This window comes from Athene noctua, chromosome 6, assembly GCF_965140245.1.
Source record: "Athene noctua chromosome 6, bAthNoc1.hap1.1, whole genome shotgun sequence".
NCBI lineage: Eukaryota > Metazoa > Chordata > Aves > Strigiformes > Strigidae > Athene > Athene noctua.
Genome location: NC_134042.1, coordinates 16292907 through 16307985, shown reverse-complemented (window position 1 = coordinate 16307985; position 15079 = coordinate 16292907). Strand labels below are relative to the sequence as shown.

At 43.4% G+C, this 15079-nt stretch overlaps 1 protein-coding gene across 1 annotated transcript; it reads left to right on the top strand.

Moving 5' to 3' along the window:
* Positions 1 to 4879: 4879 nt before the first annotated feature.
* PLEK2 (pleckstrin 2) lies at positions 4880 to 14987 on the top strand. Its single transcript, XM_074909195.1, has 9 exons — positions 4880 to 4986; positions 7668 to 7832; positions 8790 to 8971; positions 9703 to 9794; positions 10121 to 10308; positions 10826 to 10927; positions 11889 to 11972; positions 13108 to 13186; positions 14219 to 14987. Exons 1-9 carry the CDS (start codon positions 4939 to 4941, stop codon positions 14344 to 14346), a joined length of 1068 nt encoding a protein of 355 aa, XP_074765296.1. The 5' UTR covers positions 4880 to 4938; the 3' UTR covers positions 14347 to 14987.
* Positions 14988 to 15079: the final 92 nt, after the last annotated feature.

The following is a 15079-nucleotide window of genomic DNA, read 5'->3' as shown; positions in this document are numbered from 1 at the left end:
AAAAATGAGGCTGTGAGCCTTAGCTAGGAATTCTTAATACTAGTTACAAGAATTCTTAATACTAGTTTGTATTGCTACAGTACAAACAATATCATTGCTACGTGGTGTTGCCACAAAAAGCATTCACAAAGGGATGCATACTGCAATCCGTGCTTGGTTATAAGAAAAGTTCACATGTACCCAACTCTTAATAGCAATGCAAAGCCAAAAAAGTTAAGTAACTTCCAGTCTTTGCAGAACATTGGAAAATGCCTGAATGTGTCATCACAAAATCAAGAAACAGACTTTTTTTATGGTTACCTTCTCAAATTTGTTGTCAGAAGTTGTGTCTGACAGCCTTGTCATGGCTTGAAGGTGTGATAGTATCAGTTTCCTGTTTGAACAGCTCTTCCAACTTCACCTTTTTGCTAAAGTAGTGCTTTGACTTCCATTAAATGCAGTATGTGGGTACTTGGTCCAGAGAACCAAGTGTTTAGAAATGTAGTCACCGTGTGATCTGTGTGCCAAAATAATGTTCTAATGGAAAGCACTGAAAAATGAGCCACGTGTGCTCTCCTGGAGTGCTATCAAGGGGTTACAGTTAGTATTATTTCTAAGAGCTGTTTTGGTGTGAGCAACATTTTTGTCGGTAACTTAGGCAAAAGTTTGATAAACTTGTTCAGTAAGTACAAGAGCTTTTCTCATTAGAGCCTCAGCATGCTGGTGTACACAATTCTGTGTCAGTTTTGAGTGCCTGAAAAAAATGACTGAGGTGAGAAGGGTAACAAAACAGCTTAAGATAAATACATTTCAATCACTTGTTACCCTGGCAGATAAAATCAGTCTCTCCTGCTGCCTGAGCAAATTTTAACCAAGAAGCTTAAATAAAAGATGCCAGACAACTTAGTGGATATTTCTCATGTGTTGCAGTAGCTGGAAGGAGGGGGTCTAAGAGGGCCATGTTAGAGGCCTGTTCGCGAGGTGTGTGTAAGGGAGTGCTGAACCTGTGAAGCCCGTGCTGGGCCTGGGCCATGCTGCATCAGTTGCCATAGCCTGTGACTTGAGGATCTTCAGAAGTTGCTGAGCTGCTCCCTTCTATTTCAGCCGGTCTGTTTTGTATGCGGGAACTGCATTTGCTTACCAAGTGCTTAAAACAAGGGTCGTGTGTTTTGTGGGAATGTCTCGCTAAAGCGAGGTACCGTATTCCTGCTGTTCATTAGCAACTCTGCTGTTTGCTCAGTTGTAATTGCAAGGCCAAAATCTCCCCTTGCACTCACATAGCCAACTGAAGGGGAAGGTGCGACTAATACCCGTGGACAGGGCTTGGCCCGAAGTGTTAATTGTAAGGATCTCAGTTTGACTTTCATATCCCAAATCAGTTTTGTAAGATCAGCACCTTGGAAACAGTTTACTTATCTGATCAGGACTCATTAATACAAAAAAAAAAAAAAAAAAAAACACAACAGGGTACCAGCTCAGCTCAGGCACACATTCCGGTAACACACAGCCCAGTGTTCTGGTTTTGACGAGGGGAAATAGTGGCTGCTAAAGAACTGGTGCCCTGCTTTCTTGGGGCTGTTGTGCTTTGTCCGGTTTTTAATGCAGTGATAGTTCCTTGCTGTTTTCTTTCTGATCTGGCCTGTGGAGTTTTTTTTTAGATGCAGTGGAGCTGGCACATTTTTCTTCACAGCAGAATCTGCACTTTGGTATATACTTTCTGCTATTTTTTTGTTCCAGAGTCTAGGCTATTAACTGTTTTCAGACACTGCCACCTTTCTACAGTTAATTTTAAAAATGCCATCGTGTCAGAATACTTTTGAACGCTTGTCATCTTTCACTTTTATCTAGAAATGTTTCATCATTCTTTATTTTGATGTGGTTTGTTTTCATCTCATTCTATCCCTAATCCACTAAAGGAACTACTTGATGATGTCCTACACTGGAGGGCAAAGTCCTAGCATTTTAAGAGGCTGCTTTGAAAAAACTGGGTATGTGTAATCCCCCATGTGACAGGATGATAACGATGGGTGTTGCAGAGCATGCGAGAGGGGTTGTTGCCCTTTGGGCAAGTTTCTTAATCAGCTGTTCATGGCTTCTTGAGGGACCAGCCTGGAGGTACCAGCAGTGTCTGTCAGGTCAGTCAGCTGAAATAGCAGAGTCTGCACTGAGGGCCAGCTACTCCTGCCCTTTCCTCTAACCCTGAGTAGCATCCTGTGGTCCTGGAGCCTACAGCTGGCTCTTCCTGGCCACCCCAATGCAAATTCTATGGCATATAAAGGATTCGGGGTCACTCTGAATGGAAAAAAATTGTAAAGCACTCAACTGTGCTTTGCTGTTAAAATACTGCACTGACATGTGGAAAACACTGAAAAACATATCTGAGGAAACCGATAGTCTTCCCTTCAGTGAGTTTCAAGTCCTATAGAAGACTTGATACAGAGCAACCTGGATTTATACAGATTGAAGCATGTCCTTTTCCACCGGGAGACCTCAGTGCCAGAACTTGCCTGCCCCGCACATACATGACTATGGCAGCCCAGACCTACTGACTGACTCATTTTACACTGTATGACCCTGAAAGATCTGTTTACTCAGCCTCAGGGAGCAATGTAGGGGCAGTTTGTTAGCCTTGATTAACTACAGAATGAGACAGGAAAGGGGGGGTGTGTGTGTATGATAAATATCCAAAGTACTGAAGAAATACTTTGAAGTATTTAAGAAAGTGAAGGCTCTAGATTAGAAAAAGTAGTTGATACAGACCTATTGTTTAATGATCAGCTACAGCAATGTTTGCTTCACCATTCACCAGCAGTTTGACAATAAAGTTCATTGTTGCTAATGGTAATTTTGCCAGGATCCTTCTGCAGGGTTGTGGGTGGTCTGCACACTGGAGAAAAAGAGCTCGCTCCTACCTTCAGCAAGGACTGGTTATGGTGCAATTCTGAGATCACTGTCTGAGCGAGAACCCCCTGCAAGCTTCTACCTGTCCTTGCTAGCATGAAATTATCTCACCCACCTTGTTATAAACTGCCTGCAGTAACAAGCTGAACAATGTGAAGTCAAACTTCAAATACCAAACAGTGGAACGGTCTATTCCTGGTTATATAAAGTGTGCGTGTCCAGGAAATGCATGCAGCAGTAATGTCTCTTGTGTACCCAGACTTAAGTTTTCTTCTTTTTTCTCAAGTTTAATTCTGATGTACAGAACATTGTGACCCGAAATTTATTGTCTTTTTTCTGCTGACTGTATCAGTTCTTTTCCCAAGATTCTGCTTCTGAGTACAACTTTTCTTTATATATATTTATGTATATGCACAGAGACAGATTATTTTTAAAATTAAAATAAATATATTCCGTTCATTTCTGCTTTATTTTAAGGCCACAATAATATAAAAAATTACAACAAATTCCATTTATATCTTTGAAAATGCTGCATACCCACAGCAAAACATACTTTTCTAGGTGTTCTGTTAAACTTACAGTACTTGCTTTAGGTGGACTGAAGAACAAACGTAACTGGGATATGACTTATGCAGCCGGTTGCCTCATTGCTGCCTGCGTTTTCCAAAGTGGCAAAGGGAGTCGAGGTACATAGGTACGTAGAGGTACATAGGTACATAGGTAACTTCCATACAGGCCGGCTGCTTTTGAAATCTCAACCACATGCTTTCTCTTTACACAGCAATAGATTTTTCTAACTGCAAGTACTGTTCAGTCACCTATTGTATTTCTCATTATCTCTGCAGGACTGTTCTCTGGGTTGTCCACAGTACATTGTCAGGTTTGAATTTTTGTTGTCTTACTCTTCCTTGGTAAAAGTTATAAAAAATAGTATAAAGATAGAGAAATGTTTCTTTGTTCCTTTTCCTCGGTACATGAAAGTGTGATCAGTAACCTGATCTGGTGTGCAAAGATACTTGAGGCACTTTGTCTTACTGAGCTCAGGACTCTCTTTTGACATAGGAAGGAATGCTTTTGTTTATTTGTTATACTCTACGTCGCATTTCTTATCACAGCCCCTAGTTCTGCCCACATGTATCACCTTAATTTTGTACAAGTCAGGCAGTGCTAACAGCACAGCAAAGACTGTTACTCCTGAACAGCAGCTCTGCCTGAAATACTCATACTGGTTTATTTCATTAGGACAAGATTTGATAAATCTATCAGACAGAGACTTATCATGGCCAAAGTCTTCAGAAACGCAATAAACATCTGAGACAAAAATTGTACTCTGTTTCAGAGGTGCTCAGGACTTACAAGAGGTCACTGCGCAGTGTTCGTTGATCAGACTGCTTTACTAAAAGCTTGAGTAGTTGCTTATGTAGGGATTTAGGATATTAAGTTGAGAATTTTGGTTTATATGCCCAGAGGTCGCTGAAAGTAGAATGGGCTTTTAGGTGCTTTGGGGCTTCTTCAATAAAATAAATTTCCAGCAAAAGAAATTCTTTTAAGGTTTGTAAAAGTCTCCTTGTGGTCATAAAATTTTGTATGTTACACTTAAGCTGTTCTGATCTGTGGAACCCCTATAAGATGTGATTAATAGATGAGAAATTTTAAGCGGTAGTCTGAAGTTCTGAGGGACGTGATTGTATAATTCTGCTTCTCCCTCCCATACAATACCTGATTTGTCATCATATGGCTGCTTATGTTGGCCAACTCACTTGGTGGTGTTTTTTTGCTATAGTAACTTCTGTGACGTTCTTTTGAGATCTTTTTTAGATTTCCCTTTGTTTTACTTCCCAGAGGGCAGGTAACGTATCAGAGCCAGGTCACTGTTTAACTAATGTCTCATAGGTAGGGAGAGAGGAAGAAAAAAAACCAGGGGAGAGTGCGTCACATTGGAGGAGGAGGGTAGCAAAGAAAAATGAGCTTTCTTAAGCAAATCGCGTGCAGAGGGACAGGCTGCCAGGGCTTGGGCGCTTCTCGGCGAGGGCTCTGCTCTCTTCCCTGCTGGCCACGATGCAGGGAGCAGCTGGAGTCCTGAAGGAGGGCTTCCTCGTCAAACGGGTGAGTGCCCCGCTGCCCCCGGGCGGCTCTGCTCGGGGAAGCAGCCCCTGCGCAGGGACCGAGCCACGGCTCTGGACACGGCAGCGCCTGGCGCGCTGGGCTTGAGGGGCTCCTGCCCGCTCCTGGGAAAGGGGCTCCCCCCCAGCTGTGGGCAGATGCCTGCCGGAGGACCTGCGGAACTGCAGGTGTTCCCTACCCTCCCTCGATTTTCCCTGTATTGGCATTTGCCCAGAGGAAAGTGAATCAGCTATCAGGATTACTCTGGTATCAACGACAGTATGTCTGCACCTAGGGCACACCTCTGCAAAGAGCACATAAAAAACTACCTGGCAAATGGCAATGTGGCAGCTGTGCAAGCAGCCATGGGAGGATGGAGAAAGGAAATATGTTTTGACAGGTTTTTAAGATAGTTTGCGCCTTTTTAGTGACCCAGCTGAGCAGGGTTTTTCCCATTTCATATGAGAGCATGGAGGACTGAGTATCCTTTTGGAAGGGGATCACAGCAATTCAGTTGTAGAAATGTGTTTGAAATAACTTCTTTCTTCTACATTCATTAAGCTGCACTGGAAGAAAATTTTAGCCAAAATACGGAGAAAATTGCTGAAAGATGATGTGACAGATTTCAGCCTTTCCAATACTTCTCCTACAGGACGAAATCAGTTGAGGACAGTGTGTGGTGAGCCTGGGACACAAGAGGGCAATTAAGCAAGGGGCATAAGCTGCTTTTAGTACCAAGACCCTGTCTCAGTGACTAATATGGCCTTTGACTGCACATGAAATATGTGATTCAAAGGTTTGTTCAGAGGTTTGCCACACCTTGGGAAATGCTTTTCTACAGTACGTGGCAGTGCTTCTGGTGCTAACATGAAGGTAACCGTGGTCAGGAGCTCTCCTGGCAGGGCTCCGGCAGCCCGGCCAGCCACTGGCCACCTGAAGCTGTGCTCTGCACGGAGAAGGGCTGCACAGTCCGAGCTGTTCCTCTTCCTCCCTTCTGCAGCGAGGACAGAGCAAGCCCAGCTCCTGCTCTCCTCTCTGGGCTATGGTTTTATTTTGTGTCTCTTAAGTGACTACTGAATTCAAGATGGGAAGCCAAGGCACCGAGTGCGTGAGAGCAATAGGATATCACCAGCACACTGAGCTGAAACTGCCAGCAGTCCGTACAACATCAGAGAGATACACAGCTGGATAGGAAGGAGACCTCAAAGAGGGTGACTAAAGAAAACTGAGGGAGAAGGGAACAAGGGATCCAGCAGAAAAAGTGAGGAAGGAGTGGGATCAGGTAAAGAAAACAGCTTTCTTAAGAAGGGAGCAGAAGCAAGGAGATGGTATAAATGCATTATAAATTACTCGATTACATATTGTAACATATTATAAAGTAAATGTGTGGAAGTCAGGTAATGACAAAGAAAAAAAGGTAAGGCAACCTCCTGAAAAAATAAGAGATCTCCAAGAAGGAAATAAAAGAACCATAGCAAAGAACATAACTCTCAGGAAAAATGGCCAAGGGACTTTACAACAGCTGTCAAAAAACACTGAAGAAGGCAAAGGGAAGGAGTAAACAATCCCAAGTTAGACGAATTGTATTTAGTATAGAGTAGAAGACATTAGATCTAAGTGCCCTGGATTTTAGAGACTCATTACCCCACCTTTTTGTGGAAATTGCTGTTTTTCCCCTTTACTCATAGAGAATTAATGAGCTTTGATTGCTGCCACAACCGGACCTGGCACACTCCTTTCTTCTAGCTTTGCCTCCCCTCTCCCAGGTCTCAGAGCTTCCTCTAGCCAGAGCTTTGCCTGCCGGCTGTAAGGCTCCATCACCTGTAGACGTGCAAGTCAGCTCCTCACACCGAAGCTGAACCTGACACTGTCAGACTGCCAGCCCTCACTGAGGTTTGCTCTCCTGTATAGCTGGGCTAAAGAGAGCTGGGGGGGGCGGTTACAGAAGGGAAAGAAGAGGGTTTGTCTGTATTCTGGTATAACCCAGGAGGCATTCAACAGCAGCCTTTGTTTGGTCTTTTGACATTAAAAAACATATTTCCTTTACGGTAAACGGTAGCGCAGGGAATGTTTTAGCCCAGGAGATTAGAGGCAGGCAGGATAGGAACAAACCACCCATTAGTAGTAAGAGGGGATGTAAGGAAAAGGCAATTCACCCAGCAAAGAGGTCTCAAGACCACTTGGCACCTACAGCCACATCAAAATGACAAAGAACAAAACACATCAGCCACCACCCAGGGTCACCAGAGAGACGGAGTTTGTCTCCAAGAGCCCTCACACATTTCAGATTTAGCCCTGTTCCTGCCCGGTGCTGTCAGTGGGCAGGTGTGCACCCAAATGACAGCTCTCTGAGATAATTCATGTGAGCTTTTGCAAGCAGCAATTCTTGCCAGCGAAGATGTTCTTGCTGGAGAAAGAGCAAAGCAGCTTTTATTGCTCCATGATTTTACAGTGATTGAGCTGTGCAATTTTGTTACTGATAATATGTATTTCGGGGAGAACAGGACTCATCATGACTGCTTGTGTTTCTTTTCATACAGTGTCCTATTAGTTTATGGTATTTTTACACCGCCACCACCCCCCCCAAAAAAAAAAAAAAAAAAAAGAGAACAAAGAAAAGAGAAAATACAGTAATTTCTTAATGCTTCTGTTAAAGTTATCTGTGTGGATTTCTTCCCCTCTAGGGACATATTGTTCGTAACTGGAAAGTGAGATGGTTTGTTCTGCTTCAAGATAAGCTGCTGTATTACAAAATTGAAGGAGGCAAGAAGGAGCCTTCTCCAAAGGGCAGGATACTTTTGGATGGCTGCACCATTACTTGTCCATGCCTGGAATATGAGAACAGACCGGTACGACTGGAAAAATGTATCCCTTCTCAATGACACTCACTTTCTAACTCCTCCCTAGTCTTTTCCTCTTCTCCTGACTTCTTTGATTACTGCAACCCTATCACTGGGGCGTTTCCAGAATTAGGCCCAGATAAAATCAAGCTGCCCATAGCAATGTAACCAGGACAAGCAATGAACTCCCTCATTGTGTTTTTGCTGTTCCCTGCACCCAAATCTGAGTTACAGCCATTAACAACCACCCCACACAGATACACACAGAGTGGGAAGAATAAATGCAAATGCATTAGCCCAACGGTGTGTGGAGAGATGACATGGACAGCTCAATAAAATCTGGGCAGGATGGGAAAAAAGGGAAACTTAACATATATGATAGTTGCCTTAAACCTGGGCTGTATCCATGGAATGCTCCTGGGCAGCCAGGTCAGAATCCCTTTTCCGACATTGCTGCTGTGGAAAAGTTCCAGCAGGAGGGGTCTGGAAGGGAAAGTGCCCCTGTGCTTCTCTGCTCACCCACGGGCAAACTTCCTCTGAGCAGGGCCAGAAGGGAAATGACTCTGGAAGTTGCTGACTATTTCAGTGCTTCTCATGGCAGAAAGAGCCTAGTGAGAGTTTGTAGTTTTTGAGAAACTAGAGATCTGGATGTGAAAAGCTTCACAGTCAGCAGCACACTCCTATGTAATCCAGTATCTGGGTGGTTTGCTCTCTTCTAAGTACTGTAAGCTCCATGCATGCAAACCATGCTTGGAACTAAAAACCCAGGGATTTGAGGTGGGGGGGAGAAGCAAAAAAACCCAGAGTTGTGCCCACCATCCTTCTGGCCAAGAATTGCTTTGTACCGCTCAGGTGAGATGCCATATCAGACTTATTTGTGTCATTTGGACCAGTGCTAAAAGAAGCAAAATGCAAGTGGAGGACAATAGCTAAATGATGTTATTGTTTGCACTTCTTTCTCCACAGCTACTTATCAAACTAAAGACAAAAACCAATACAGACTATTTCCTTGAATGTTGCTCCAGGGAGGAGCGAGACTCTTGGGCTTTGGACATCACTGGAGCTATTCATGCTGGTCACCCGGTACAGGTACAAGAGCTTCACAGAATGAAGAACTCTTTCAAACTGCTAGAGAATATCAGCCTCCAGTAAGTGCACATGGTTTCACCTTCTGCTATTGCTGTAGTTTGCGAAGAACCTGAGCTGATAAGTGGGAAGGGTCAAGGGAAGCTCCTCTGCACAGATCTGGTTTTGTGTGGCCAGGAGCCTCTAAACTGGTTGCTCTGCCCTAGATTTGCACATACTTTTGCCAGGGCACAGGAATGTGCTTTTTCCTGACCATCATTTTTTGGGAGTATGTGGGTTCTGCACAGGCACCTCACTGCTGGCTTGAAGACCTCCCTAGTCAGCTGCAAAGGTTCTCACTGGGGAGGTGTATTGCCTTGGAAGAGGTAATGTCATAGAAAGGCTGCGCTATGACATTGTTCATGCTATGTTGGTGAATTTTCAAAGCTGGCAGCTGGAATCCAGACTAGGATTTTTAGGGTGCATCATGTTAAAAAAAGAGGAAGCAGAGAACCGATTAAGAAATAGAAAAATGACTATTTTGATTTGTCTTGAGAAGGTAAAACGGAGGCTGACTATAGCTCAGTTTGAAGTGCTTTAAATTGAAAGATACTTTGTAAGGTATCTTGTTTACTGCTGCTATGGGGAGAATAAAGTTTTCCCATACCATACTCTAGAACAAAACTCCTGGGGGAGTATTTATACTGTTTCCCATGTTTATGTTGGTAATCATGAGGACATCCCAGGCACTGACAGAAGTATGTGGAAATTTCTGCCTGTCTTTCTACTAACGTTGTCCTGTGCTCTTTTACAGCCACATAGTGGAGAGAATGTGTGACAGCAGTACTGGAATCAAGCGGACCCGCAACTTGGAGCAAGGCAACAGATACAAAGAGACCTTCACAGGTACACCTACTGCACACAGAGAGCTTCCTCACATCTGACATGCCACGCTGCAGAGACAAGGGAGCTACTTTACTGCCTTCATGGTGGGATCACTTGTGGCCCAGTGAAAAGTAGTGGGGCAGCCAAGCTCTCCAACACCTTTCTTTCTTGCTCTCAAAGAGGCACATGCAGGGCCCCACACTTTTGGTCAGCTTTGCACTTCATTGACAGTCTTTGTGATGGTGCCAAAATGTTTCATCAAATGAAGACCTGTGTGGCAGGAGACCACTTGTCTCACCTTGGAAGAGCTCATTATCTTGGTATGAGAGCTGCCTTTCTCCCTGCAGGTTCTGCCCTGGTGGACTGGCTCATCTCCAATAGCTTTGCTGTGTCACGGTTCGAGGCCATCACCTTGGCATCCATGCTGATGGAGGAGAACTTCATCAAGCCCGTGGGAGCCCGCAGCACTGAGGCCACACGCTACAGTGACCTCTCTGAGCAGTTCCTCGACGACTCCACCGCGCTGTACATGTTTGTAAGCGATGCAGCTGCTAACGGGCACCTCCTCTGCCCCTCGTGACATGCTTGATTTGGGGCAGTGCTAACCGGGACACACAGAGCATGCAACCAAAGGCAAAATATGCAGGCTATAAAAGCAAACACAGAAGGAGCAGCTCTAGGCTTTTAGTAGCATTAACACTTGCACTTTTGCTGGAGACAAATAACTACATGGATATGGAAGGACCTACAAATTACATAATTAGGCATTAAAAGGGGTGTGTCCCTTGAGTGCAGTGCTGTGTCTACATTTAACGGAGGCCGTGCTGTAGTTATGCTAAAACTCAAGGCCACAGTGCGTGTACAGGCTTTACAGCTGCAATCTGTTGCTTGTAAATCTCAGGCCTACAAAGCTGAGCAGCAGGGAGGGCTACAGAGTACAATTTACTTGGGCAATATGAGGTAAAAACAGCTCAAGGAAAATAACATACAGAACTTTGTACTTAAGAGTGTGTTTAGATTGAAAAGTGGAACCATCTTTTCCCTATTTGCAGGCTGAGAGCAGTAAGAAAAATACCAGTTCCAAGGAAGAGCTACAATTTAACATCTCTGAATTAAGAGGGACAATTGTGAAGCAAGGGTTCTTAGTCAAACAGGTAAATACAGTTTTTGAACCTTCACTGGGAAGCAAGAAAAATGACAGCTCTTAGGCCTTCCTAGAGAATGAATGTGGTTTATACAAGCATGGCTGGAGAGCTGTGGTCAGCAGAGCTAACTTGCCTATTAGTACTACTTACAGAGATCATGTGGTGAAGAGTATCTAGTAATAAAGAAGTGAGCTATGGAGCTTGTTGCTTAGGCAGGATTAATTGGATATTCTGTATATATTGAGTGTATACAGAAAGGTATAAAATAGTACCAAAACCAAAAGTCCCAGACAAACTCCAAATCCCACCAGAGGTGTTACATTCACTTCCAAGCAGATCCACTGTTCCTCTGGTTTAACCTATCCCATTGGGTCGTGTGAGCAGCTACGAGATTCTGCTGGCCACAGACAAATGTCAAAGCTGAGTAGATTGACTTTTGCATGAAGTGGACATTTACCTGTGAACAGTCACTCATATCCACATGGATGCTCTGGTGGTGTTGAGACTTGTTTTCTTTGGGCACAATTACCTGCCAGCAGTAATTATTTACAGGATCCCACCCTAAGTCTGCAAGACTTGCTACAAGCAAGGGCTGGGGGCAAAAGAGTGAAGACCTGAAAAAGGACTTGGCATAATCCCTTCCGTGCATGCACAGCATGGGTTTTTAATCCAAGACACATATTTAATCTAAAATTAAGAGCAGGAATCAGGGATATAATCTCTTGGTCCTGTCATTCTGCTTCCTTAGTTCTCAGCACAAGGAAGGGAGAGAGGAAGGAAATACCAATGTATGAAGAAGGATGTTAAGAAGGAAATCATGGGAGTTACTAAGATGTCAGAAAAGATTTTTCCCTCTTGGCTCCAAAACCTCTTTTTTTCAGTACCTACTTAGGTCTCCCCTACAGCCTGCAGGAAATGGCCATTTCAGGAGGTATTTACTGGTGGTAACTTCAACTATTCTGTTTTGCAGGGGCACAAGAGGAAAAACTGGAAGGTGAGGAGATTTGTTTTGAGAGCTGATCCTGCTTTTTTGCACTACTATGACCCCACTAAGGTATGTGAGTGGGGAGTTACTACCCGCAGAATTCCTCTTACAGACCTAAACATTATAATGAAAATACAATTATGCTGTAAATGTTTCTCTCACCCAAATCTTCTGGGTTCCTCTGCCCATTTCATGGGGAATAAGACCTCTCTGGCCTTACCCTGGGAGGTTGTCCTTGTGGGATTTTCTATCCCTGCGTCTTTCCTCTTGTATTTCCCCAGTGAGATTACTTTTCCTTAGCCAAGGGGCAGCAGTCTTCTTGGGACTGCTCTTTTGTTTGTACCCACACAGTATGGGGCCGTGCTCTTGCAGGGATTCTTCCTGAGCTGTGATCTTTCTGAACTGACATCCCACCAAGTGAGGGTCATACTGCTACTGGGATTTTTTCTATTCTTATTCCCACATTAAATAGGTCGATGCCAAAGTATTTATAGGAATTTCTGCTACTCAGTTTTACACTTGCTCAGGGAACAGTAGAATTTATCTTCATAGATACAATAATCAGTGTGAGCAACCCAGAAGGGCATGTGGATCCATCAGATGCATACGGTATCACAAAGTCCAACAGGTTGCTAAAAGAACACGTCTAGAAATGCTTTATGTGACTGTTAAAGAAAACGCAACACAACAGTGAAAAGAGCTTATGGAGCTGGTTCATTTTTTGTTGCCTGTTTCTTTGTGAGGGTTTTTTGCACTGCAGCTTGCCCTTGTAATGCTGTAAACAAAAACTGCATAACCTGAAGATCAGACAAGAAAGCCAGCCTACTAGCGAAAACAGTCAAATTTTTCCCATACAGTCTCAGTAAAAAGCAGCAAGCTGAAAACTTGCAGAAATATATATATATATATTATGCGTGTTATTAGTAAGACTATACATAAGTTTGAACTGTGGTTGTTAGTCTACCCTTGTGCTTCTAATTGATTTCTGCCATTCCCAGCTACATCAGAGAAATATCTGAGACTGAAACAACATAGTAATGCATTTAATTACATGTCCTAATTGACTTCTCTTGTGACATGGATGTTTTATATCTGGAAAGACTGGCATTACATCTCCACCTTCATAAAAATAATTGATCTGCTCTGAGAAATTATTCCAATGATGGCATTTTCCAGATAAGCCTCATTTCCTTTCTCTTTGCAGGAAGAAAACAGGCCAGTAGGTGGATTTTCTCTCCGTGGCTGTCTTGTCTCAGCTCTGGAGGACAACGGAGTCCCATCAGGTAAGCATGAGCCTCTAAACTTACATACATACATACTGATGCCATAGCAATACAGTCTTTGGGTGTGGGTTTGTGTGTATGCCTGTCTATATGCACAAGTGGCCTGGCTTTTCCTCTCCCCTTGCAAGCAAGGGAAGAGGCGTATCATAAAAAATCCCCATACTGCTGGATTGTCCGTATCAGAGGGGATTTTTTTAGCGTTATTTCCACTTATCTTGGGTGTTCCCCTTTTTATGCGCTTCTCTCAGTCAGATAACCTCTGAGACAGTCCTAAAACACTGATTAATATTCCAGAGTTAACAGACAAAGAGGAAACACCTTCTTTTTGGATGTTGTTTAACACAAAATCTTGAGGTATCCCCTAATGTCACCGCTTTTCTGTGTGTCCTCTCTACTTATGCTATGACCTTCTCCTTTTTATCTGCTAGAACACCAATGTAAGGGAGACATAAAGACAGCAATACAAACAACATTTCTGCTAGTCAATATGCTTAGCTTAGGTATTTGTCTAGAATGTCAGATAAGTGTTTCTGCTGTTAAAGCAATTTATTTTATGACAGTAAGCACAATGTCTGGATCTCGAATAGGGAGCATCTTTCTAAAGACAAAAGACAGGGTCTGAAGAAGATACTGTCCAGGGTTGGGGGGGCATGATGAACAATAGAACTTCTTGCTAAGAGGAACCTGAAGGTGGGCAGGAGCCAATCTAATGTACTGCATGAGTTGGTAGGGTGTTCATCCTTCCATTGTATAACTCAAGTAAGATTCCCCATTTAATTGGCAGGTATTTTATATATGATGGATAGTACACAGTAGTTCATACAGTCTATGTGAGGGGTGCTGTACTACATCTTTATATTGCAGAAGGTAAATCAAAGACACAAGAGATTTAGATGTCTTATCCATAATGAAATGGAAAGGTCTGATACCCTAATTCACTAAATTAATATTCTTCCCTATGAAACTTCATATCTGCCACAAAGCATTTCCCTGTGCAGCTTCCTGATCTGTCATATCTTTTTTTCTCTGCAGGAGTGAAGGGCAATGTGCAAGGAAACCTCTTCAAAATCATCACCAAAAAGGACATTCATTATTACATCCAGGCCAGCTCCAAGGCAGAGCGAGCACAGTGGATTGAGGCAATCAAACCACTGACATGAGTAAGATGGACTCCATGCCAAATGACAAGTCACATTTGTGACCAAGTTTCCTGCTCTCATTGTCTGGGAGTGTTTTTCCCTTAGATAGTCTATTTTTTTATTTGTATCGCCACAGTGCCTAGCAGTTCCTGCCAGACTCCTGGATGCCTAGAAGTCATGTAGATCCAGAATAATTCCCCACCAAGAACTTACCATCTAACCAAGAGACAAAAGACAACAGGTTGATACAGAGAAATGGGGCTTTACAAAGAAACAATAAGATATAATATTCCAAGATGGAAGTACAAGTATTCAGTCTACATCTGAGAGATCCAGGTTGTGCTTTATCCTAAAGCAGAAGTGTCTTGCTCCTTTTCCCTTTATAAAGGGTCTCATAAAACTTAGTTAAAACTGACTGAAGCAAAGTCATGGAAGGTCCTGGTGTCTGAGGCTGCTGTTCTTGGTATATCACAAGGGTCTTGTGCTAAGCCACAACCCAGCTGCCAGAATAATCACTATTGCAAAACAAACCAGCGGTCTGTCTGTCCATCCATCTGCTCTACCATTTGGCTCTCTGTTAGGCTGGAAAGGACCAGAGGATCCTCCCCTCTAGCATATAGATTATTCTTGTGCTGGTAATAGCCCATAGCAGTACAGGACCCTCGCATCAAATCAGAACAGTGGCAGTTATTCCAGACAATTGCTGGTGCTGAATATATTGGAAGAAATCATTCAGCCATAAAAGCAAGACTTT